Here is a 24,365-nt window from a genome sequence, read left to right as displayed (position 1 = left end):
AGCAAGGACTGAGAGGGAGTATTTGGGAGATTTCTACCATTAGGCTAATGTTCTCGTCTTGATTTGGGTGTTAGCAACAAAGCTGTACTCATTTTGTGAAAATTCATCAAGCTATTCACTTAGAAGTTTTCAGCACCTATATTGTATTTAATTTAAAACATTATCAAATAAAAAGGAGAACACCTCAAAATTATATATTCTCCTAGTCAGCTAATGTAGTGTGAGATGTCTCACAGATCTTCAAGGGACTGGTCAGATCTATTCCTCCTCTTTCTGAATTCCCTGAGATGCTGATTAGAATCTGACCATTATTTAAGCATTCAGAATTTTCCTAGGTCAGTGTATCTCAAAGGTTAGCAAGGATGAGATTCACTTGGAAGGTTTGTTAAAACGTCCATTGCTGGACCTCATCTCCAGAGTTTCTGATTCTGTAGGTACAGGGAAGGGTGCAAGGACTATGGTTTAAGTAACGAAAGTAGGCATCATCTCAGCCCTTTATATTTTATGAAAGCTCTGTCTTTATTTGTGCCTACTTTCATTTTTAACCTTCACGCTCTCCTTGATTTCCCAATCCACTTGATGCTTTTTGCAAACTTTAATATTACTTCATTTATGAAAGTGAGGATGATTAGGGTATGATTTTTCTCAAAATTTCCAGTGTTCTATCTACCTCTGTTTCAAGCTAGGCTGCCATCAGAAACACCTAGAGAACATTTAAAAATACCTATAATTCATCTCCAACCCTAAAATTCCTACTTTTTGTAAAAATATTATTGGTTAATAATGGGGTCTACAGTAGGATGCTTTTTAAAAGTCCTCCAGGTGATGCTAATGCATGATTAGAGTAAAAAATTACTGTACTAACCCATGCATAATAGCTAATCTATACACTGTGGTCTTCTTTATCTTTTGCCTAGGTCAGGGTCTTTCTGCACCTGGGATCCCTTCAGCTGATAGATATCTCTCCAATATCTTTCCAAAATCCAAACACAAATGAAGCCAACACATACTATTCTCAATAGCAAGACACACTAAATTTTTATTGCTTTATTCTATTATCTCTTCCTAACAGTAAATTTTCCCTCTTCCCTTTTCAAATTCCTCAGAAAATTTGTCTTTGTTTAACATTTCTATTCATTTTTCTGCCATTTATTTCTCAATTGACTGGTCTCGCTTCTTTTCACAAGTTCTATTGAAACCCTTTTTCTAAGTTCAGCAGTGGCTTCCTAATAGACACATAATTGTTCACATTTTTAAAGTAGAGTCTCTCCATGACATTTGACATTGTTATTAACTCATTCTTTAGATAATTTTTTTTGTCTTTCTTGTGAAATAATTTGATTATTATTGTACCTGTCTAGCCACTTCTCTATCCACCTCATTGCCTCCTGTTTCTCTACCAATTAATTTAATATTATGGTTTTCCAGGTTTCCACTGTTCATACTATATACTGTTTAGTAGAAGATGATGTCTACTTTATTGATTTCAATTGTCCTCCATGTATATGATGATTCTGCAATTTATGTCAGTCAGCTCAATCCTCTTAACCATTCAACTGCCTGTGGAGAATATTTAATATTCAAAAAGCATCTTAACTAGTTTGGGTAGAAATTATCTTTTCCAAAAATTGTGTTCATTTCAAAGAATTGATTTCATGAATTTTAGTTTGAGGGGTTATTGATTCGCATTTGTAGAGAAGACTCTCAGAAACTCTAGCAGTTTGAAGTAGTTACTTAGGACAAGTAAAAAGGAAAATTTATTGAAACATAGAGAACTTTTACTTTCATGACTGATTGCAAGTATTGTGAGACAGAAACAACAGTATGTGATTATTTCTCTATTTCCTTGGCAAGACTGCATGTCCCAGCCAGCAACACAGTTAAAATGGTGCCCTGAAGCTAAAGGCTGTCCTATAGGAAGTATGAAAATGTGACTTAAATCACATCTAAACCTAGCCTTTAAAAACATTATTTGTTGCTTAGTATGGTACATGACACATAGCTATTTTCTATCTTTTTTTCTACTGTGCCTGCCCCAGATGTAATCATTAAATGTGGAATAGAAATTTATTCATTTCCTCAGAGGAAAGAGATGCAACATTACTATGTTCATTGCTGTATTTAATTTTATTTGCAAATTTCAGCAATTGCACTGAGGTCAGCAGTTTAAATTACTGCTCCTAATATGACTATGGATGATTGGATTATGATTAAAAACTATATACATAGCATGCATCCCTGTATCTATAAATAAAACTAAAACAAAATATTCATAATTCTTAGTCTAGGAAACTTGCAGACTTCAAAGTCTGAGGTTTCTCCACTTAGTGCACTGTGGCCAGCATCTCTGGCTCAAGGAGCACATAGTGCAGTGGGAACTCCTAGGAGGAGATATCAAGAAGGCCAAAAAGTAAGGCAAAGTTAAATTTCAAAGGTGGCACAGTCAGCTGTGGCATTGCGGGGATAAATAGGCCTTTTTGTGTTCTTTTAAGGGGAGGCCCCCGTATTATGGGATTGCACTGTGCACAAAAGTTAGTTATGCAGTTTTGATCATGTTAAAAGGCCAGTACTCCACTTGCAAAACAAAATATAAAACTAAGCCATTTATTGAGGTGGTCAGAGGACTGTTTTTAGCATTGGCTCAGAAACAAAACAAAACAAAACAAAAAATCCCAGCTGGTTTACCTTAGGCAAGTCACTTAAACACTCTTGGAACAAAGTTCAATCTTCAGTGAAGTGAGAACTGTGATTAGCACTATTTGGGAGGTTCTGACATTTGGACATGAGAACTCTCCTTTTACTGTTATGCAGCCATTGAAATAAGACAGCTTGGGAAGCTTCAATTTTCTGCAGTGACTTCGGTCTCATGACTACTTCTCAGTCCAAGAACTGGGCTTTGTAGGAACTCAGGACAATTGCAACTGGAGTTGCAACACAAAATAAAGAGCAACTCTTGCCGAGGACACTCACGTGTGTGTATGTACGTGTGTGTGTGTGTGTGTGTATATATACATATATATATATGTTTTATTGGATCAGTTGTGTATATCATTGCATTCTGAGAGGTCTGGTTGCAGACCAAAGTCATTGAACTGGCAAGCTCTTATCCTAGGGTAATTTGTAGTCAATTCTTGGTATCCAACCTCATTTTAAAAGATGTATTCTCAAAAACTGTAATCACATACATACCATGGAATATTACTCAGCAAGAAAATGGTATAAACTATTGAAATATGCAATAACTTGGAGAGATCTCCAGCTGAGCGAAAAAATGTAAACCCCAAAAGATTATATACTGTATCATTTCATTTTATAAGACATTTTGAAATGAAAATCTTGAAAATGAAAGGCAGATAAGTAAATGATTGCCAGGGATTAGGGAGTAAGAAGAAGAAGAAGGGAAGTCAGTGTAGTTTAAAAAGAGCAACACAGCCAGGCGCAGTGGCTCCTGCCTGTAATCCCAGCACTTTGGGAGGCTGAGGCGGGCAGATCGTTTAGAGGTCAGGAGTTCAAGACCAGCCTGACAAACATGGTGAAACCCTGTCTATACTAAAATACAAAAATTAGCCAGGCATGGTGGCAGGCGCCTGTAAACTCAGCTACTCAGCAAGCTGAGGCAGGGGAATCACTTGAACTCAGGAAGCAGAGGCTGCAGTGAGCTGAGATCACACCTCTGTACTCCAGCCTGAGCGACAAAGCGAGACTCCCTCTCAAAAAATAAATAAATAAATACATAAATAAAAAGAGCAACACTAGGAATTCTTGTAGTGATGGGTCCGTTCTGTATATTGACTGCACTGGTAGATGCTCAAACCTACACATGTGATAAACTTGCATAGAACTACACACACAGTAAATAAATACGAGCAAAACTGGGGAAATGTGAATAAGATTGGTGGATTGTGGGGGCAGAGGGGGAAAGTGAATAGTCACTGGCTAAAAGGTAAAAAGTTTCAGATAAACTAGAATAAGTTTTAAGATCTATTGCACAGCAGGGAGTCTACAAGCAATAACAATGTATATTTCAAAATAAGTCATAATAAATTTCAAATGTCTCATCTCCAAAAATGATAAATAATAGAGGTGATGGATAGGTTAATTGGCTTGATTTAATTATCCCACATAGTAAACACATTATAAAACATCATGCTGTACCCCATAAATATATATATGATCATTGTTTGTTGATTAAAACAATATTTAATTTAAAAATCCTTTGAAAACTTCTGACCTGGGAATGACAAAGACCATGACTTCAATCCTGTCTTTTTCCCTTGTCCCATGCTGTGGTCTAAATTTATGTTCCCCCAAAATTCATACATTGAAATCCTCTCCCCATAGTGATGATATTAGGAGGTTGGACTTTTTGGGAGGTGATTAGGTCTTGAGGGCAGAACTCTCATGAATGGGAATAGTGCCCTTATAAAATAGGCCCACAGGAGCTCATTCAACCCTTCTACCACATAAGTACACAGCAAGAAGGCACCATCTCTGAACCACAAAGTGGGTCCTCACCAGTTACTGAATCTGCCAGTGTCTTCATCTTGGATTTCCCAGCCTCCAGATCTGTAAGAAATAATAGCTTGAATAGACTAAAACAGAAAACTGGTACCAAGAAATAAGGATGCTACTGCAACAATACCTAAACATGTGGAAGCATCTTCAGAACTAGGTAACAAATAGAGGCTGGAAGAGTTTTGAGGTACATGCCGAAAAAGCCTGCATTACTGTGAATATCCATTCATTAAGGGCAATCTTGGTGAGGGTTCAGAAAGAGAAGAGGGGAGATGTAGAGAAAGCCTCAATCTTCTTAGGTAAAAACTTAGTCATTAAAAAAATGTAGAAATATGGATGGTAAAAGCGATTCTGATGAGGTCTCAGATGGACATTAGGAACATGTTATTAGAAACTAGAGAAAAGGTGATCCTTGTTATAAAGTGGCAAATACCTTGGCTGCATATTGTTCATGTCCTAGTGTTTTATGGAAGATAGAAGTTCTGGTTAATGATGTAGGATATTTGCATGGAGAAATTTCTAAGCAAAGTGTTGAAGGTGTTGAAAGTGTGACTTTGCTTCTCTTGAAGCTTATAATAAAATAGGAAAAGAAAGAAATGATAGAAAGATGGAATTTTTAATAAAGGGAAGTGGAACTTAAGGATTTAGAAAATTGTATGACTGTCCATATTATAAAAAATGAAGATGTGTACAGGAGAGAACAGGAAGGGTGTGGTCAGGTGACCCTTTGATAAAGAGATTAATATGGATCAACCTGGTGCTATTCATTGAGAAAGTGAAAGAATGATGTCAAAGGCAATTTGGAGATCACGGGGCTGCCATTCCCATCATAGGGCCAGGCTACAAGAGCCTGGGGAGGAGAACAATTTCAAAGAAGGGACTGGGGATACTTATGGAAACTCAGCTCTTGCTGCCTGCACTCTGTTTCCGTGCTTCTCAGCCACTCCTGGTGTAGCTTTGGTGGGTCCTAGAATGACATGGGCTATGTCTAGCAAAGTTGTGGGGTCATGGCTGCCTTCATTTAGATTGCAAAGGATGCCCTGTAAAGAAAGCTGTGGAACTCAGAAAGAAAACTGCCCTGGAAGTGAAGCCACCATGAAGAGTTTCCACTAAGTCAGTGTCCAGTGGAGCCATGGGAGCAGGACCACCCCAGAGAATCCAGACCAGTAGACTGTTGGGTATGTGATTTCAGCTTTGGAGAGCTCCAGGCACAGAGCCGATTTGAAGATAGGGCCACAACACAGAACTGTCATGGGAGCAAGGCTGCTTGAAGCCTTAGGAACCCAATCTCAGCCCCTGGAGGGTAAACATTGAGCCAAAGAATATTATTCTTGAGCTATAAGACATAATATTGTTTGCCTTGTTAGATTTCAGTCTTACTTGTAACCCCTTTCTTCTTTCCTATTTCTCCCTATTGGAATGGGAATGTCTATCTTATGTCTGTCTGACCATTGTATTTTAGAAGCACATATCATTTTTGATTTCAGAGGTTCACAGTCAGAGAGCAATTTGCCTCTGCACAAATGATACCTTGAGTCTCATCCATGGCTGATTTAGATTATATCGAAATAGGACTCTTGACTTTAGACTTCCGACTTGATACTAGAATTAGCTAAGACTTTTAGAGCTATTGGAATGGTATGAATGTATTTTGAATGAGAGAAAGACATTAATTTTTCAGGGCCAGAATTGGAAAAGATGTTTTATCCTCACCGTTCTACAGTGTTGCTGTTGTCATAAATCAAGCGTTGCTGTTGTCATGAATATGTGTGAGTCTTTATCTGAACTCTTCATTATGTTCCATTGGTTAACTCTTCTATACTTGTTTTTAATTATCCATTGTTTTGATTATGGCAGCTGTATAATAAGTCTGAAATCTGGTTGTTTTTCAGCTGTATATTCTTCTTTATGATTGTTTGAGTTAGACTTAGCTCTTTGCATTTCCAGGAAATTAAAAAATCAGCTTGTCAATTTACACATGCACATTTGCCAGTATTTTGATTGTGACTATTCTAAAGCCATAGATTAATTTGGGAGACAGCATATTCATTTGTTTACATAGGTCTTTTGTATTTTCTCTCAAAAATGCTTTAAAATATTTTGAGTAGAGCTTTACCCAGCTTTTTCATGTCTTAGTACCTTCATTCCTAGGTATATGAAATTTTATTATATTAAAAATGGTATTTTAAAAATGTCAGTCTAATTTTTTGTCTCGGATATGTTTTTGTATATTTCCTTCTATTTAGTTGTACTGCTAAATTCACTCATTAAGTTTGGCATTTTATCAATGACTTTAAAAAAATGTCCTACATACACAGTTCTGGAATCTGCGAATAGTTATGTTGCCCTTTCTTGAAATTAAGGATGGAGAATAGAAATTAATTAACAATTTCCACTTGCTGAACAGAAGTAGAAATTTTCCAATTATGTTATTTTGACCTGCAACATACATAACCTTTTTTTTTTTTTTTTTTTTGAGATGGCGTCTCATCCTTTCACTAGGCTGGCATGCAGTGGCGCAATCTTGATTCATTGCAACCTCCACCTCCCGGGTTCAAGCAATTCTCCTGCATCAGCCTCCTGAGTAGCTGGGACTACAGGCACCTGCCACCATGCCCAGCTAATTTTTATATTTTTAGTAGAGATGGTGTTTCACCATGTTGTCCAGGATGGTCTCAATCTCTTGACCTCATGATCCACCCGCCTTGGCCTCCCGAAGTGCTGGGATTACAGGTGTGAGCCACCACCCCCAGCCTCATATCTTGTTCTTAAAATGTATTTAGCAACTCACCCCATTGTTTTACTTTGTTTTGACTTTTTGCTCCATTTAACATACTATTCCTATGTTTTTGAACCGTGATGTATTCTTTGAAATTCTGTTTATTCTATTCTGTAGATTCTCAGAGATCAGAATCCAAATTGATGATCAATTTAAATACTTATATTCATTTATTTGTTCATTTCATGTTTAATTCAATAAATTCACTTGGAGTCCCTACTATATATGTAGGTATAGTAGTTTTAAGTAACAGATATAATATGAACAAAAAGGGACATAAGCCCTGCCCCTATGAAGTTTACAATGAGAGGGAGGCAGACATTTTAAATACTGAAGTAGAAAAGAGACTCTGCCATCATAAACATATAGCCATTGAAGCTGCCCAAGAACACAGCCTCCATCCAGATAGAAAGTTGACCCATGAACAACAAGGGTTTGAACTGCATGGGTCCACTAACACAACCCTTGTTTTGTTTTGTTTTTCAATAAATACAGTCAGCCCTCCCTATCAGAGGGTTCCACATCCACAATGAAACATGGTTGGAAAATACAGTATGGGATGTGAAACCTGTGTATAGGGTGGGCTGACTTTTCATTTCCATGGGTTCTGCAGGGTCAACTACAGTACATGAGCATACTCACATTTTAGTATCATAATAGATCCTGGAACCAATACTTGGCGGAAACTGGGGGACAATTGCATAACAGTATTCAAGGGACTGGGCCTGATGGCTTGCACCTGTAATCCCAGCACTTTTGGAGGCCAAGGCAGAACAGGAGTTCACGACCAGCCTGGGCAATATGGTGAAACCCCTTTTCTACACAAAACTTAGCCAGGCATGGCATATTGTGTAATGCCATTTGCATGACCCACATGGTCACCCTGGACCCCGTGGATCAGGCCCTGCCTGATGCCACCACCACCACTTCTGTGCCAGGCCCCCAGTGTGATGCGACTTGCATGATGCTCTTTGCTGTAGTGCCTTTTAATGGCATAGCTTTGGCAGGTTTGGAGATGTTCAGAATAGGCAAATCTGTAGAGCCTGTGGTGGATTCATGGTTGTCTAAGGCCCAGGGGGAAGGGAGCATAGGTGAATTGGAGGGGACGATTAAAAGGTGTGAGATTTCATTTTGGGGTGATGAAAATGTTGTAAAATTCATTGTGGTAATGGTTATACAACTCTGAATATACTAAAAGGCACTGAATTGTACACTTTCAATGGGTGAACACATGTGAGTTATATCTCAATAAAACTATTTTACAAAAACAGAAAAAAAAAGAAAGAGAATAAAGAATGTGGATAGCAAAGATTGCAATTCTATCTCAATTCACTGACAACTTATTAATCAGAATTCAGCTACATGGCCTCACTTAGATGTGAAAAGCACTAAAATATTTGTCCTGGCTGGCAGCTGCCTCCCAGCAACACCTCATAAATGTAAGTGGAACATGAATTTCGGATCTCAGCTAGTCGTCTCTACCACATCAAGATGCAAACAACTCTAAGCCTTTTGTAACTATGGATTTTATATTTTCATCAAATTTGTAAATCCTTTGACCATTGATCTTTCCATAGTTTTCCATGCTTGCCCCTGCTTCACAACCTTTTTGGAACTTCAATAACACATATTCAACTGTTTGGTGTTTTCCTATAGGGGATATCTGTTCTTTAAAAAGAAATCTTGCTTTTCTCTTAGCTGCATTCTGAATAGTTTCTATTGCCATGTGTTTAAGTCCACTGTGTTTTCTTTTGTACTGTCTACTCTTCTCTGAGGCCCACTGAGTATTTTTTTTTAAATTTCTAGTAATATATTTTGTATCTCTTAAAGTTTCATATGGTCATCTTTTCATATCTTCCCTTTCTTTCCTCACTGTGGTCACTGAGTTCAGTTTTTCTGAAAAGGGCTAAATAGTAAATATTTTAGGCTTTGCTGTGGTTATATAGTCTCTAACATGTATTCGTCTTTGATTTTGGTTTGTTTGTTTTTACAATCCTTTAAAAATGTAAAGATCATTACTAGATCACAGGCAAAACAAAAAAAAAGTCTATAAGCCAGATTTAGTCTGGGGTATAGTGTGCTAACCCTTGTTTTAGGTAGTTGAATATAGTTATATCTGCTATAAAGTCCTTATTTTCTAATTCCATCATCTCCATATGTTTTGGTCTGTTTCTAATGATTTTTCTCTTGGTTATGAGTCATATTTTTATTGACATGGCTAGTACTTTTTTTTTAACTGTATGTTGAACATTGTGAATTTTAAGATATTTAGTGTCTGGATTTAGTTATCTTTAAGGAATCTTGAGCTTTCTTCTAGTATGTATGTATTAAAGTTACTTTTGGTTCAGTTTGTGTCTTTTGAGATTTGTTTTTAAGCTTTAAGTATTGCATTTTTAAGTGGCCTTAACTCTAGGCATAGTTTACCCTCTCTACTGAAGTGCACCCCTTTGAGATTTCTACTGAATACTCCATTCAAAGTGGACTCTATATTCTAGCTAGTGGTACCTGAACAAATCTCAGCCCTGTGTGCTTTGTTGGAACCATTCATCTTACACATTCCTCTTTATGTGACTTCACGAAATTTCATCCAATTGCATGCATTTATTAGTATTTAGCAAACACTAATGAAGAGAATCTAATGTAAATCTTTTGAGTCCTTTTCTTCTGCAGAGCTTCCTCCTCTCTAGAACTTTGCCCTATGACTAACATTCCATTGCTCATGCTTCCTGAATTCTATGTACTGAGCTGAAAGAAACACTATGCTCTACTTGTAATCTCTCTCCTTATTCTATGGTCCGGAATGTATCTCCTTAGAGAAAGCCAAGTGATAATAGGGCTCTCCTTCTTAGTTTTTCTCCTCTCTTAGATCACAGTTCTTCATAGACCTGGTCTAATGTTTTAAAACAGTTATTATATATATTTTTCTCAGTTTTAATTTTTAAGTCAATAATGTAAATTTGTTCTCTCTTGCTCTTTCATGTTTATTACTTGATTTAATTTAAATATTTCTTTCTCCAAATCTTTAAATAATTTAAGTTTTATTGAATGAATGCTTATATTTTTGTCTTATTTAGAGATTCTGAGAAGTATTTTAAGCTGTATGTTTAAAAACACATACTTATTAATTACTTTCTTCAGTGCATTAACTGTCTCTCATTTTCTCAACATGTCTCTTTGGAAGGTAAATGGAAATTAATGTAGGATATTTGTAATAAGCATATTTGTGCACTCAAAAATAAACCTTCAAAGCTAAAATGCCATTATACTTTGCTCTTTTTACTTCTCAGAGTTGTTTATCTCAGTGAATATTGAATATTTTTCTTTGATCTGTTATACATGTTTTTCATTTTAATTTCATCTGTTTTAATATGAAAGGAACTGAGGTAGCTTGACTGAAAAATAAAAATATGAGAATCTTTAATTTCCTTCAGAATCATTGAAAATACACTTTTGTTTTCTTCATAAGCTGGGAAGGTATTATTTGTTGTACCGTGACAAACATAAAACAAAATTATCAATCTGAAGTGTTATTTACCAGTTATTTACCCAGTTGCTCAATTTTCTTCTCCATGAGAAAGGGGTTTCTCTTTAAACACAAGAATGCAAAGAGTTGAACTATTAAATGTAAGTAGAGGCAGTTACACAAAATTAACTACTGCTCCATATATGTAATATGATGGCTAATTAATGACAGTGTAATATTTAAATAGTTTGCCTAATTAGGCACACAACAGTGATGCCTGTCTTGGGACGAAATAAAAAGCCTCACATAGATGTCAGTTTCACTTGAGTGCTGATGGAAATTATAGATTTAGCAAAGGAGAATTGTAGAAGAAATGTCCCATGATAAAATTTGAAATTGAATTGAATGCTTAGCATCTGGAATCGACCAAGTGTACTTCTCTCCTACAATTTACAGTTCATTTCTCTTTGATGATAAACAAGCCTATTTCCTGCACCCCACCCCCAACACTAAGCTATTTCAGCAGAAACTAATAGCAAGGTAGAGCATAGTATGAGATCAGTATTGGAAAAGATGTGTTACAGAAAACCATTTGGGTGTTTTATGAAGCTGTGTTTTTTTTTTTATTAACAGCCATGTTTGGAGAAGTTCCAATTTATATTATGTTCAGTGAAATGGTGTGGTCTCATACCCAAAGCCAAAACAAGGTCATACATTTACAATATCTAAATAACTGTCACAGAGATTAAAAGTAAATAAAAATTTAATTTTAGGAAAAAGTACATTTGTGAAATCATAGTGAACTATTTTTAAAAACCTTTTCACTTTAATACAACTAATCTGTATTTTATTTTGTTATGTTTCTCCCTGCTCTATAGGTAAGAGATAAAAAAGCATTATTTATGAAGTTTACGTAAATTCAGTTATTTTAAAGTATAATAAATGGTGTTATTTGATGATAGATTTATATTATAATATTTTAAACAATTAAAATGATGTTTACTAACATTTTTAACAGCCATAGTTTTTAATTAATAGATTTAAATACACTAAGAACTTACGAGGGAATTGATAGTATTGCTCCTGAAAATTGGAATAATTCCAAATTCCAAAAGGGTTAATAGTTTTAGTCCTCATTCTTAAAATTCCACCTTGTCTTTTTTGATCCCATTAGCTGAATTTGTGGTTCTCTTCATGTTTTACAACAGATTGACTTTGCAAACTTCTTAACATGCAATTTGCTAACATCTGGGCTATGTAAATGTGTATACATATACATATATAAAAAATTAAATGACTTTAAATCTTACAAACTTTATACTTTTCCTAGAACAAGAGTAGAGAATCCACCATTGTTTTTATTACTCACTGTATTATCTGTATGTTAAGCAACCACATTCGGAAGCCATCACAACTTCTAGTTAACCTCAAGGGAAGTCTAAGGTATTTAATGGTATTGCTTTACTATTTAGGTGAAAATATATTATTCTTAAGTCTTGGCCTAAGATGGATGTTCTGATTTATTTTGTCATCATGGTATTTCTTCTGACGTGTCTAGAAAGACCAAACTAATCTTTTGAAGATAATGAGATAAAAATAAAATAATATAGTCAAAACGAGATGTTTTATCTTTAGGCAGCAATGAAGCGTGCAAGAATTTGCGTGGACTCTTGATTCAGCCTCTTAATCTTCATCAGCTATGGCCTTCCTCTCTTATCCCTCCATAGAGCAACTAAATGATCTTTTGAAAACCTAAATACAATTATGTCACATCCCCACTAAAAACACTTTAATGTTCTATTACTATGAATAAATTCCATACCTTTGTCAGAAATGTCCTGCAAGGTCTGACCCTTAGTTGCCCTTCCAATTGGATTTGGTACCAAATAGCCCCTCGCCCTTTTTACTGTAGCACACAGGCCCATTACCTTGGTAAAAGTGTCAGTGAAGCTGCAGGAACACCCTTCCCTCTGCTTTTCATGTAGTTACTGCTTACTATTTTGCTTTGTGTTTCTGGTCCAGCATCACTTCCTCAGGAAATTCTTGTTCCTTAATTCGATAACTAGTTCAAGGTCCCAAACATACAGCATTAGTACTAAATGTTCCTTCTTCATAGGACCTGACAGAAATGTAATTTTATGTATTCACTTTGTCATTTGCTTAGAGCCTGACTCACTAATAGAATACTCCATGAGAACAGGGATCATGAAAATGTTTTATAGTCATTATAGTCAGAGAGATTACATGGTTTCCTCCTGGCACTTGGAAGATCTCAATGAATACTTTTTGGACAGATGACAAAATGAATAAATTTTGTTTCACAAGAAGTTTATACAAATAACCAATATGATCCTATGTGCATCTTGAGCCTCTAAGGAGATGGTTCTATGGAACAACCTTCTGTGAACCCCCCACTTTCTGTGAATTGTTGGATAGAAAATGCTGTAGACATCATTTATTAATCAAGCAAGCCTGGAGGCTGTGACAGAGTAATGATGAAAGAATAGAAGCCTCTATCCTGTCATTTACAGGATATGTACCAACTCATTTTGAACAGAGACCAAGCCATGGTATTTAGCAGAAAGAGCACAGCACTGGATTCAAGAGTTTCATGGTTTGTTCTAATGCTGCCTTTTACTTGTCCCAAATCCACTATAAGTTCTTTTTAAATTGACTTAGGTAGTATGTCCTGCTATGAATTCATAATTACAGAAAATATGTTGTTGTTGTTGTTTTAACTATTGCCTTGAATTCAGCATTCAAGTAGGGACACCAAACCAAAATTTTTTTTAATCTAACATTTACTGAAGAAAAGTTTACCTATTTCACCATTTTGTCAGATACTGATTCTATGATAGTCTCTGTCATAACAAACAAATTAAACAGAAGTGTTGAGCATAGAACTCGGTACAAGAGTCGACATGAACATTGGTTTGAATGTTGGAGGAACTGAGTCCCTCTCTTTGTTTTCAAGTGAAAATTAGTCATACATTTGAACTGAAATTACTTTGCTGGAAAATCAAGATTTCCTTGAAGTGAGTTGTTTTCTGGGTTGTTCTCTCTTCCATGTGTCAGGAGTGTAGAGTTATTTATCAGCATTGTGAGTCTAGGTTGAGGAAATTCAAAGAGATCGTGTAGAGAAATTGATTTCTATGCCTTGGAGCTTACGGAATATAATATATTATTATTATTAAAATGATGGATAAAGTATTTAAATGTCTATTGCGAACCCAAAGGACTGCATTTTGAAAGAAACTGCATTTCCACAGAGGGTGAATAAATGGGTGTGTTTTCATTTGACTAAATGCAGGATTTTTGTGAGGGAGTTCTGGCTTGGCATGGTCTTACATGCTGTCCAAGAGGCCAATCTCAAAAGGTGAGGAGACATTTGGAAAGAAGATGAAACTGTACTGTTCTATACCCATAGCATGAGACAGAAATGTAAGCAACCAGCTGGAGAGACACAGTCACCCACAGTAATGGAACTGATGGGGACACCTCTGTGGAGTCCATGAAAGGGCCTATGAGTGAAAGAATCATCTTTCTTTAATTGTCTGTCAAAGCCCTTAGAAACCAGTGCCAAATTAGTGTTAGGAAAATGAGAAGATTCAGATCCTCTGATCCTTCCTACTTGTAACCCCAGGAGTCTCACAGAGATCTCAGTGAGAAAGGGGAGGATGAACAGAAATACTAGCAGGGAAACAAGGAAGGAGACCGACTTCTCCATCTCACCTCTGCCCCACCTCTGCTCCATCTACCACAAGTCCAAGGTATAGGGAGCAAAGAAGCTTAATCAAAATGAAGTTAATTTCTTTTTGGTTACCCAGGACTGGATATATTAATTGATGGATTGTGATTTTTTAAGTTAAATCACTTATTTTTAAACAGACAAAAGTGATATATATTTATCATGTACAAATGATGTTTTGAAATATGTATTCATTGTGGAATGGCTACATTGAGCTAATTAACGTATGCCTTACTTCATATACTTTTTATTTTTGAGATGAGAACACTTGAACTATAATCTCTAAACTGTGGGATTTTTTCTTTAATCTGAGTGTGATCCAGAATGTTATGTGTCTCCTTCAGATTTTATCCAGAGGAAGGAAAATAAAAAGCTCAGTGAGCTGGTTTAAATAGATTGTGGGCCAGTTAAACTGTGAATATATGCTAGTGAAATAATTTATTATCAAAGCAGTATTCAATGTTGGTCTTGGTACTTGAGAAGGGAAAGAATAGAAGTGATTTATGGTTGAGGGTAGAGACGGCAGGACAGACTTACTAGAAGATTTAGGTCTTGAAGGCATTGGTAAAAATATTTGTAGTAGTATGCCACATGGTCTAGACAAGACAACTAGTTCATTTCAATTATCTAACAAACTTAAGAGAGAAAGAGCACACAATAAAATTTTAAAAAAATATATTTAGTGAGTGATAAAAGTTAAATATCTTTTAAGAAGAACATACTTACATTTTTGATTTATAGATTATGGAGGTAAATGGATAAAGAGTAAGAAAGAAAAAAGCTAATACCATTTGATGCATATAATACAGTAATAAAGTTGTCTCTAATAACAAAGCAATTTTTTTTACGTTCTACCCATCATGGAATTGAATACAAAGATATTGTCCATCTCTATTTGTTTAGGTTCTGGAGCTATCGGTCACATCAAATAATAATTGGTCATTATAGAGCCAGAGTTTTCCTCAAAAACTTGAAGGAATTCCCTGAGTCGGCCAAGGCAATAACATAAGTAATAAGACAATTTATTTCACAAGTGAACTTGTAACTTATTAGCTTGACTGGCCTAAACAATGTTATAGTAAGGCAAATGCCCCAGCTTCAATTCCTTTATGAAACAGGAGCTTTTTCTTATGTTTGCATACCAAACACAGCTACTCATATAACCACACTGCTAGTTCCTACCATCAGCCAAAAGTAGACTAGTGGAGAATCTATGGCCCCAATTTGGAAACTCAGAATCACAGTTCCAAATGTAAGGTTAGTCAAAAAGTTATTTATGGTGTTGTATCTATGTACATTATATGACTATTTAGTAAAAGATACATTGTTTGATTTCATATGAATATATTTCTAAAGGTATATTAGTTACCCTATTATTTCTCTGTAAACGAAATATCCTGGATATGTGATATATTTTTATTTGAGTTGTATTTCTACAAACGTTTTTCAATAACTTCTGAAACATACCATTGACATGAACTATATTATATTGTCTCTTAAATTATGTCTTTGTGTTGTACATACTTGCATTGAAAAACCAAAAACCTCTTCCATCAACAAAGAAAGTGATCAAAGATTTCCCATCACAGACTTTAAGATACATGTTTCCTTTGTTTAACTCACTTTGTCACTTAAACATGAAAATAAAATCTTGATTCTATTTTCCTAATGTCTAATTTTGGAGTGTAGATTTTTTGCTTACTTTTATTGCTATTTCAACCAATTGTTATAAAATTGTTAAGATATACTTTATACTTGTATATGTGCTTATACATTTTTTCATAAAATTCGCATTTTATTTAATCTCTATTAGTATATTATGCACTTGGTATCACATTGAACTGTTATTTTTATCCAAACATATTGACTTGCTTTACTTACAACTGAACAATTGCATTTATCTCAATAACTGACAACTGAATATTTTGTCATTTTTAACAGCTGAAGATGCTTGTGGAGGAACAATGAGAGGATCCAGTGGCATCATATCCAGCCCTAGTTTTCCTAATGAGTACCATAACAATGCTGATTGCACTTGGACCATTGTAGCAGAGCCTGGGGACACAATTTCACTCATATTTACTGATTTTCAAATGGAAGAGAAATATGATTACTTAGAAATAGAAGGTTCTGAGCCACCTACCATATGGTAAGTAAATAGCTTCTATTAACCTTGCATTGATGTTGTTGAAGCAAACTAAGGAACAAAGAACAACTGAATGTGGACTTTTACAGGTTTGGATATTTAAAAGATCTTACAGGAAAGTTATGTGAAGAGGTTGTCAGAGCTGAAGGATATTTTTGAAGATCGAGCTATTTACATAAAAAATAGATGAAATTCAAAACTTGTATGAACAAATAAAAGTTATTCCTATTGTAATCTACAGTTGTGTTTTTTAGCACGCCAGTCCAAACTTGATGGTTTCTCTCAAATTAATTAAATAGTCTTGGAAGTAATTTTCCTTTGTTTAAGCAGACTTGTTATATACCTTGTTATCTGAAAGCAAAAATTAAACACCATCATCTGGGGGAATATGGTTTGTTTCTTTAGAAACTCAAGGTATGGTCTAATGAAACCTGCAAAGTATTCAGAACATGCTTTTAAGACATAATATTTTTAAAGTAAAATGCTTCTTTATGCTATTTTAAAAATTTGTATCTAATTATATCATTGAGTAGATTATGATTCAGTAATTGAGTGAAAGAATGAATAAGATGACACTGATAAAGGAAAGAGATAGGTAAACACTAGACTAGAGAGGATCTTTTAAGCCATGTGAAGATTTGCTAAGAACCATGGGAATTTATCCAAAACAATTACTTGAAGATGTTTGAATATCCAAATGATTATTCTTACTGAAATGAAGAGATTGATTTGAAGAGGGACTCGATTCGCTGTAGGAAGATCACTTAAGAGATGATTGCAGTATTCCAAGAAAAGATCACGGTAGCTGGAATTAGAGTCATATTAATGAGGTAAGGAAGTAGACTGAGTTGAGAGATACTGATGATGTATAATCAAAAGGACTTTGTAATGGACTGGGGGATGATAAAGAAGGCAGTATTGAAATAAAACCTAGTTTTCTGATCTGAACAAATGGTGAAGGCAGTAGTAATATTCACTGAGTTGGAAATTGTTGAGGAAAGGTTAAGTTTGGAATGAGAACCCTGTAAATATTGAGATTTGTTTTGAATATATTTAATTGGAATATTCTTCAAGATGTGCAATTAAAGCCATCTACTAGACAACTATATTTCTTATATGATTCAATAATTTAGAGTAGAAGCACAACACTGGTATTTAGTTAATATTGATGGTAAGTGAAACAATAGGCAACAATATAATTGGATATATAGAAAGAGGATAAAATGAGAAAACAAAGGAGGACTAGGACTGAATCTGAGACTTAACAACATATAAGTCCTGGACTTAGAAGGATGATACAGTAAAGAAAACCGAGGGAGTCATTTGAAGAGGTAAGAGAAGGAAGTCTTATGAAATACTTTCATGCAGACAAGGGAAGAAAGAGCAGGCCTCTTTGGTGCTTTAGACACAGAAGCACTTAGAACAATGCTGTTATGTAGCAGGCACCTCAACAAGTATTTGTTGAATAAACATTAAACAAATGGAATTCTAGTAAAAATCAAAATTAAGTTTGGAAATAATTTTAAAGAGCATCTAATCCAACTCTCCATCCAAGGCTTTGTAAATAGTTATTTACAAAGTACTGTATTTAGTGAACGTTTTACTTCTTTGTTTCTGTCATAGCGTCTAAGCTGACAATGCCATAATATCAGAATTAAGAGAAACCTTGGATGTTATAGGTGAGAACCTGAGATCTAGGGAGGTGACATGACTTACCCATTGTCATCCATCAACAAGGAGCCAAAGCTGAATCTAGAACACAAGCAGTAATCAACATAAATAAGGTACCCCCACACTCTGTCTAGAGAGTGATAAGAAAGAAAAGATGTGGAAGAGTAAGAGAGGTCAAGAGAGCAAGAATGTTGTGATGAGTGTGTAGCTTACTTAATTGTAAAATTGATATTTGAGCAAAGTCCTGATGAATATAAGGAAGTTAGTCAACTGGATGAGCCTTCAGGCAAAAATGACATCTAGAGCAAAATACTTAAAGCAGAGTGGGCCTTATTGTGTTGTAGAAACACCTAAGAAGCCAGCGTGGCTAGAAAAGAATGACCATGGGTGAAGGCAGTAGGAGGGAAAGAAAGATAATTAATAGAGCCTGGCTCAAGATTCATCTGTCTTTTACTTTAGATGAAATGTGAATTCACTTGAGGGGCTTGAGCACAGTAATGACATAACTGACCTTATTACTTAAAAAAAAAAGTCACTGTGGCTACCGTGTGGAGAATAAACTATAGGAGGGAAAGCTAAAAGAACAGACATTATTTGTGGTATGTAAGTGAGAGTTTATAATTATGAAATAAGAAAATAGCAGTGGAGGTGAGGCTAAATTATTGGGTTTTCAAGATAAATGATAGAATTTCTTGAAATGTGAAGTTGGAGAAAGAAAAGAATAGCTATAAAGAATATCTCTAATAACCTTGCTAATACAGATCCCAGATTATTTGACCTGAAGAACTGAGCAAATACAATTTAAGTTAACTAATATTGGGAAGGCTATTGATGAAACATTTTTGGAGGGATGATGTGGAGCTTGAATTTGGATGTGTGAAGTTTGAGATGCCTAATAAATCTGTAGTTGAAGATTTCAAGGGGACAGTTGGATATACAAATCTTAGTTTCAAGTCAAAGGTGTGGGCTGAACTTCTAAATTTGGAAATCTCAAAGTGGAAGTAATTATTCCTGTTTCTACCAGTTGAAGTGATTATTAAATTTTAAAAAAGGAAAAAGAAACTAATACCTGAGTTGTGGGACACTCCAACACTAAAATGTCAGCAAAATTAGGGTGAACCAGTAAAGGAGATTGAGAGTGAGAGTAAATGAGATAGGAGGAAAAACAATACAGTACAGTTATCCCTTAGGGTCTTCAGGAAATTGGTTCCAGGACCACCCCTGCTTATACAAAAATCTTGGGATGCTGAAGTTCCTTATATAAATGTAGTAATATTTGCATACAGCCTACACACATGCTTCCATATACTTTAAATAATCTCCAGATTATGTACAATACCTAATATAATGCAAATGCTTTGTACATAGTTTTTAAACTGTATGTATCATTTTGTTGTATTATTGTTGTATGGATTTTTTTTTCAGATATTTTTGATCTGTGATTGGTTGAATCTGCTAATACATATCCCACAGACATATAAGATTGACTTTATAAATTTTCCTGGAAACTAAAAGAAAAAATTAAATGGAATTGGCCAGTTGTCAAATGTGAATGATAAGCTAATAAAATAAGCTCCAAAACTGATCACTGGATGTAATAACATAGAGGTCATTGGGTAACTCCGATGAAAGTAATTTTGTAGGTGATAGGCTGACTGGAGGGGTTTGAAGAAAGAATTGGAGAAGAGATATTATTGGCAATTACTATAAATAAGTTGTTCAGGGAATTTTGCAAGAAAGAGTGTTGGGACAATAGGTTAAAAAGAAAGTAGGAGCAAGGGAAGAGTTTTTTTCTCCTTTTTTGGAGCTTATTATAAAATACGTTCCTAAATTAATAAATGGATTTAGCAACATGGAAGTCACTGTTAACTTTGATGAAAATAATTTTACAAGTGACAGTGTGATTGGAATAGTTTTAAGGGAGAATTGGAGAACAGATATTATAAATAAATTGTTCAGGGAATTTTACATAATAGATGCACGTAGTTTTGGGGTATATGTGATTTTTTTTTTTTGAGATGGAGTCTCACTCTGTCACCCAGGCTGGAGTGCAGTGGTGCAATCTCAGCTCACTGCAACCTCTGCTTGCAGGGTTTGAGTGATTCTCCTGCCTCAGCCTCCCAAGTAGCTGGGATTACAGGGGCGTGCCACCACACCTGGCTAATTTTTTGTATTTTTAGTAGAGACGGGGTTTCACTGTGTTAGCCAGGATGATCTCCATCTCCTGACCTCGTGATCTACCCTCCTTGGCCTCCCAAAGTGCTGGGATTACAGGCATGAGCTACCGCACCTGGCCCACATATGATAATTGAATACATTTATATAATTTGTAACAATCAGATCAGTGTCCTTGGGATAACCATCACCTTAAATATTTGTCTTTTCTGTATGCTAGAATCATCTACATTATTCTCTTCTAGCTACTTTGAAATATACAATAGATTATTGTAAACTATAGTAAATTAATTGATACAAATACATGATTTGATAGAATAAATAAGACCTAGTGATAAATAGATTAGTAGCGTGAGAAGAATTTTTATTTATTTTGTGGTTTTGCTTGTTTATTGGCAGAGTTAATACTGTGATGGTGATCACTTACCAGACATTGAAAAATTAATGATAAAGAGTGGGGAGAATCATTTAAGCAAAGTGAAGGAGTAGAGATAGTCAAAGAAATCTTCCCTTTGAAAATCTGTCTGTGAAAGGAAGGAGGAAAAAGTTACAGTAACTAAAGTGTGAGACAGAAGAAGAAAGTGAAGATTAAAAGACCATTTAGGGGGCTGCTCTATGCCAGAGGCTGAATGAAATTTCATTAATTTGGAAGGTCTGCATATGGAAATAAAAGGTTAAAGGCTGATTTTCAAAGACTAAAGTTAGGGAATGAGTGATTGAATATCAAAGAGAGTAATAGTAATTTCTTCAGATTAGATTATGGAAAATATGTAAATAATAATAGAAAGGTCAGAAAGACATTTTAATACATTGGGCCCAGAAGGTAAATAATGATTTCAATTGGTAAGATGTAGGTTGCCGATAAGCACTATTCCAAAAAGAATATGTCCCATTGGATGTTTGACTTAATTATGATATATAGTTTGAAGTAAGAATAAGAATTTTTAAGTCATTAAAAATGAAATACTGGCTGAAGTCAAGGGAACAATATGGTTATCAAGATCAGAATATTAGTGAAAACATGGCATGCAGGTTATATAACAGAAAATCTATGTAATGTTATTCAAATTAAGAATGCAATAAGGTATGTAATACATTTTGTTTTATTTAAATCGTTTTGCACAATTATTTATTTTTATTAGTTGGTTAAAATAATACTAAACATTTAGATTTAAACTAACAAATTTAGTCAATACAAATTTCCAGTGAAGGCTGACTCCCATCTAAAGGTAGTTCCTCCATTTGTGCACTGTTCCTTCTCAACTACTCAGGAGTGTCATGCCCCAATTTTCTTAATTCTCTTTTATACCATCAATTTTTGCTCCCTAATCGATTACTATTAAACTAGCTTACCCATCATTTCTCTGGAACTGTCTTTTACAAAATGAACAATAACCTCTTAGTTCCTAATTTAATACTTATCTCACTTGATTTATCTGCAACATTTGACTTTGTTGATTATTACCTCTTTTCCAGAACATCCTTCATTCTTAGTCACTGGGATGTCTTTTCTTTCTTGTATCTTTTTCTATTAATCACTGACTATATCCTTTCAGACTTTTTCTTTTCTTTTTTCTTCCATCATCCATTCTGTATTTGATGGCATCTACCCAGCTTTTTTCTCATCTTTTGTTTCTGTTCACCCTACTTTGGAATGCATAATTTCCTGTGACTTCAACAATCTAAAGATTTTGTGATTTTTCTCCTTCCAGATTACTTTCTCTCTTGCTTTGTTTCTATCTGTACACATATCTTTGCTCAAATAACAGGATCTTAATGAGAACTTGGATCTCAAAATAAACAGAATGCCTAGCCCTGAACATTTCACACTATACTTATTTTCCATACATTTGTGAAATGTATAAATAATTTTTGTTCCACATATAATTTGACATCATTGATAATCTGCTTTTACATGTTTTTTCCAATGGTTGTACTTGATTTGACTGAAGTTACATAAATTAGTTTGGATTAGGTTCAACTATGAATAAAAGAAAATATAAGCAAAATGCAAACAAAAACCAAGAGGCTAAAACAAGACACAAGTTGTTCGTGTTTTGTTTTTGTTCGTTCGTTTGTTTTTAATGCAGTTTTCTGGAGGTAGGCATTTATGGGAACCGCACCACCACCACCTAGTATCAAACACTCAGGATCCATTTATTTGACTGTTCTACTTGTAGGTTACTTTCATTCCCAAGATCATATCTTGTTCAAGTTGAGCCATTAAGTTACACTCCAAACGGTAGGAAGAAGAACAAGGAAAAGGAAAACCCAAATGACAGTCATCAGCTACCTCTTAAAGTTTTAGTTGCTGACCTACATTTTCTATTTCATTTTCTCCTATTTCTGCTTATATCCCATTGGCCAAAATCTAATTACATGGCTATTTGGCTGTTAGGGACTCAGGGGAATGCAATCCTTATTCTAGCTAGTTATTGCCCAGCTAAAATCCCATTTTTAGGAAAGAAAAGGAGAAAAGGTGTTAGAGGATAACTAGCAATCTCTGATACATGGTTTTTATTGATGCAATCCCTCTAGGAAAAATGCGTATAATGAATACTCACTAGTATTTTACATATTATAGAAATATGTGTGTGTTTATGTTTATGTCTATACTGGCACAGATAGATACAGTAGTAGAAAGTAAACTTTCCTTTGATCATCTGCCTGTGAAAGACAGGAGGAAAAAAATACAGTAACTAAAAAGTGAGACAGATGAAGAAAGTGAAGATTAAAAGGCCATTTAGGAGACTGCTTTATGTCAGAGGTTGTAAGGAATTTAATTGATTTCGAAGCTCTACATATGGGAATAAAAGGGCAAAGACTGTTTATCAAAGACTAGAGTCAGGGGAATGGGTGATTGAATATCACAGTGTATGAGCTTTATTGCCAAAAATAGATACCACAAATAAGGTATAGATACCACATATATGGGTATACAAAACCAATGTGATACAGAAAAAGCAGTACTAAGAGGAAAGTTTATAGCTACAAGTGCCTACATCAAAAAAGAAAAACTTCAAATAAAACACCCATGATGCATCTTAAAGAACTATGAAAGCAAGAGCAAACCAAACTCAAAATTAGTAGAAAAGCAATAATAAAGATAAGAGCAGAAATAAATGAAATAGAAATAAAGAGAACAATATAAAAGATAGTAAAACAAAAAGTTGTTTTTTGGAAAAGATTAAACAAAATTGGCAAAGTTTTAACCAGACTAAAGTAAAAGAGAGAGAGAGAGATGGAGAGCAGATACACATAAGTAAAATCAGAGATGAAAAAGAAAACATTATAATTGATACGGCAGAAACTCAAAAAATCATCAGTGGCTGCTGTGATTAACTATATGCCAATAAATTGGAAAATCTAGAAGAAACTGTTAAATTACTAGACACATACAACCTACCAAGACTGAGCCATAAAGAAATCCAAAGCCCGAACAGACCAATAACAAGTAATGAGATCAAAGATATAATAAAAAGTTTTCCAGTAAAGAAAAGCCTGGGAGTCAATGGCTTCAGTGCAGAATTCTACCAAACATTTAAAGGAGAACTAATGCTAATACTATTCAAACTATTCTGAAAAATAGAAGAGGAGGGAATACCTCCTAATTCATTCTATCAGACCAGTCTTACCTTTGCTCTACTTTAATAAATACTTCCATGAGCATTGCTCAGAGCCACTACAACTTTGACACTAAACTCCAAAGTTCCTCTTGCTTACTCCTTTCACCTATTTTTAAATTTAATCATAATTTCTAATGCTTGGCATATTTTTTTTCTGTAATTTGTTAACCTATTACTTAGTCCTAGCCAAGAGGAAACACCTTTTTCATTTTGATAAGAGCAAAGTATAAAAAGATAGCTAT

At 34.8% G+C, this 24,365-nt stretch overlaps 1 protein-coding gene across 2 annotated transcripts in view; it reads left to right on the top strand.

The window, feature by feature from the left end:
• Positions 1-24,365, top strand: part of CSMD3 (CUB and Sushi multiple domains 3) — a 1,211,357-nt gene that overhangs the window by 318,971 nt on the left and 868,021 nt on the right. For both annotated transcript variants that reach the window (XM_003823338.5, XM_034966508.3), the window contains exon 5: positions 16,447-16,654. In XM_003823338.5, the coding sequence (XP_003823386.3) occupies positions 16,447-16,654 (208 nt within the window). The remainder of the gene's footprint in view (positions 1-16,446; positions 16,655-24,365) is intronic.

The sequence above is a fragment of the Pan paniscus genome, chromosome 7, assembly GCF_029289425.2.
Source record: "Pan paniscus chromosome 7, NHGRI_mPanPan1-v2.0_pri, whole genome shotgun sequence".
Taxonomy (NCBI): domain Eukaryota; kingdom Metazoa; phylum Chordata; class Mammalia; order Primates; family Hominidae; genus Pan; species Pan paniscus.
Note: the sequence above shows the minus strand (reverse complement) of the source record. Positions and strands in the feature narration are given on the sequence as shown.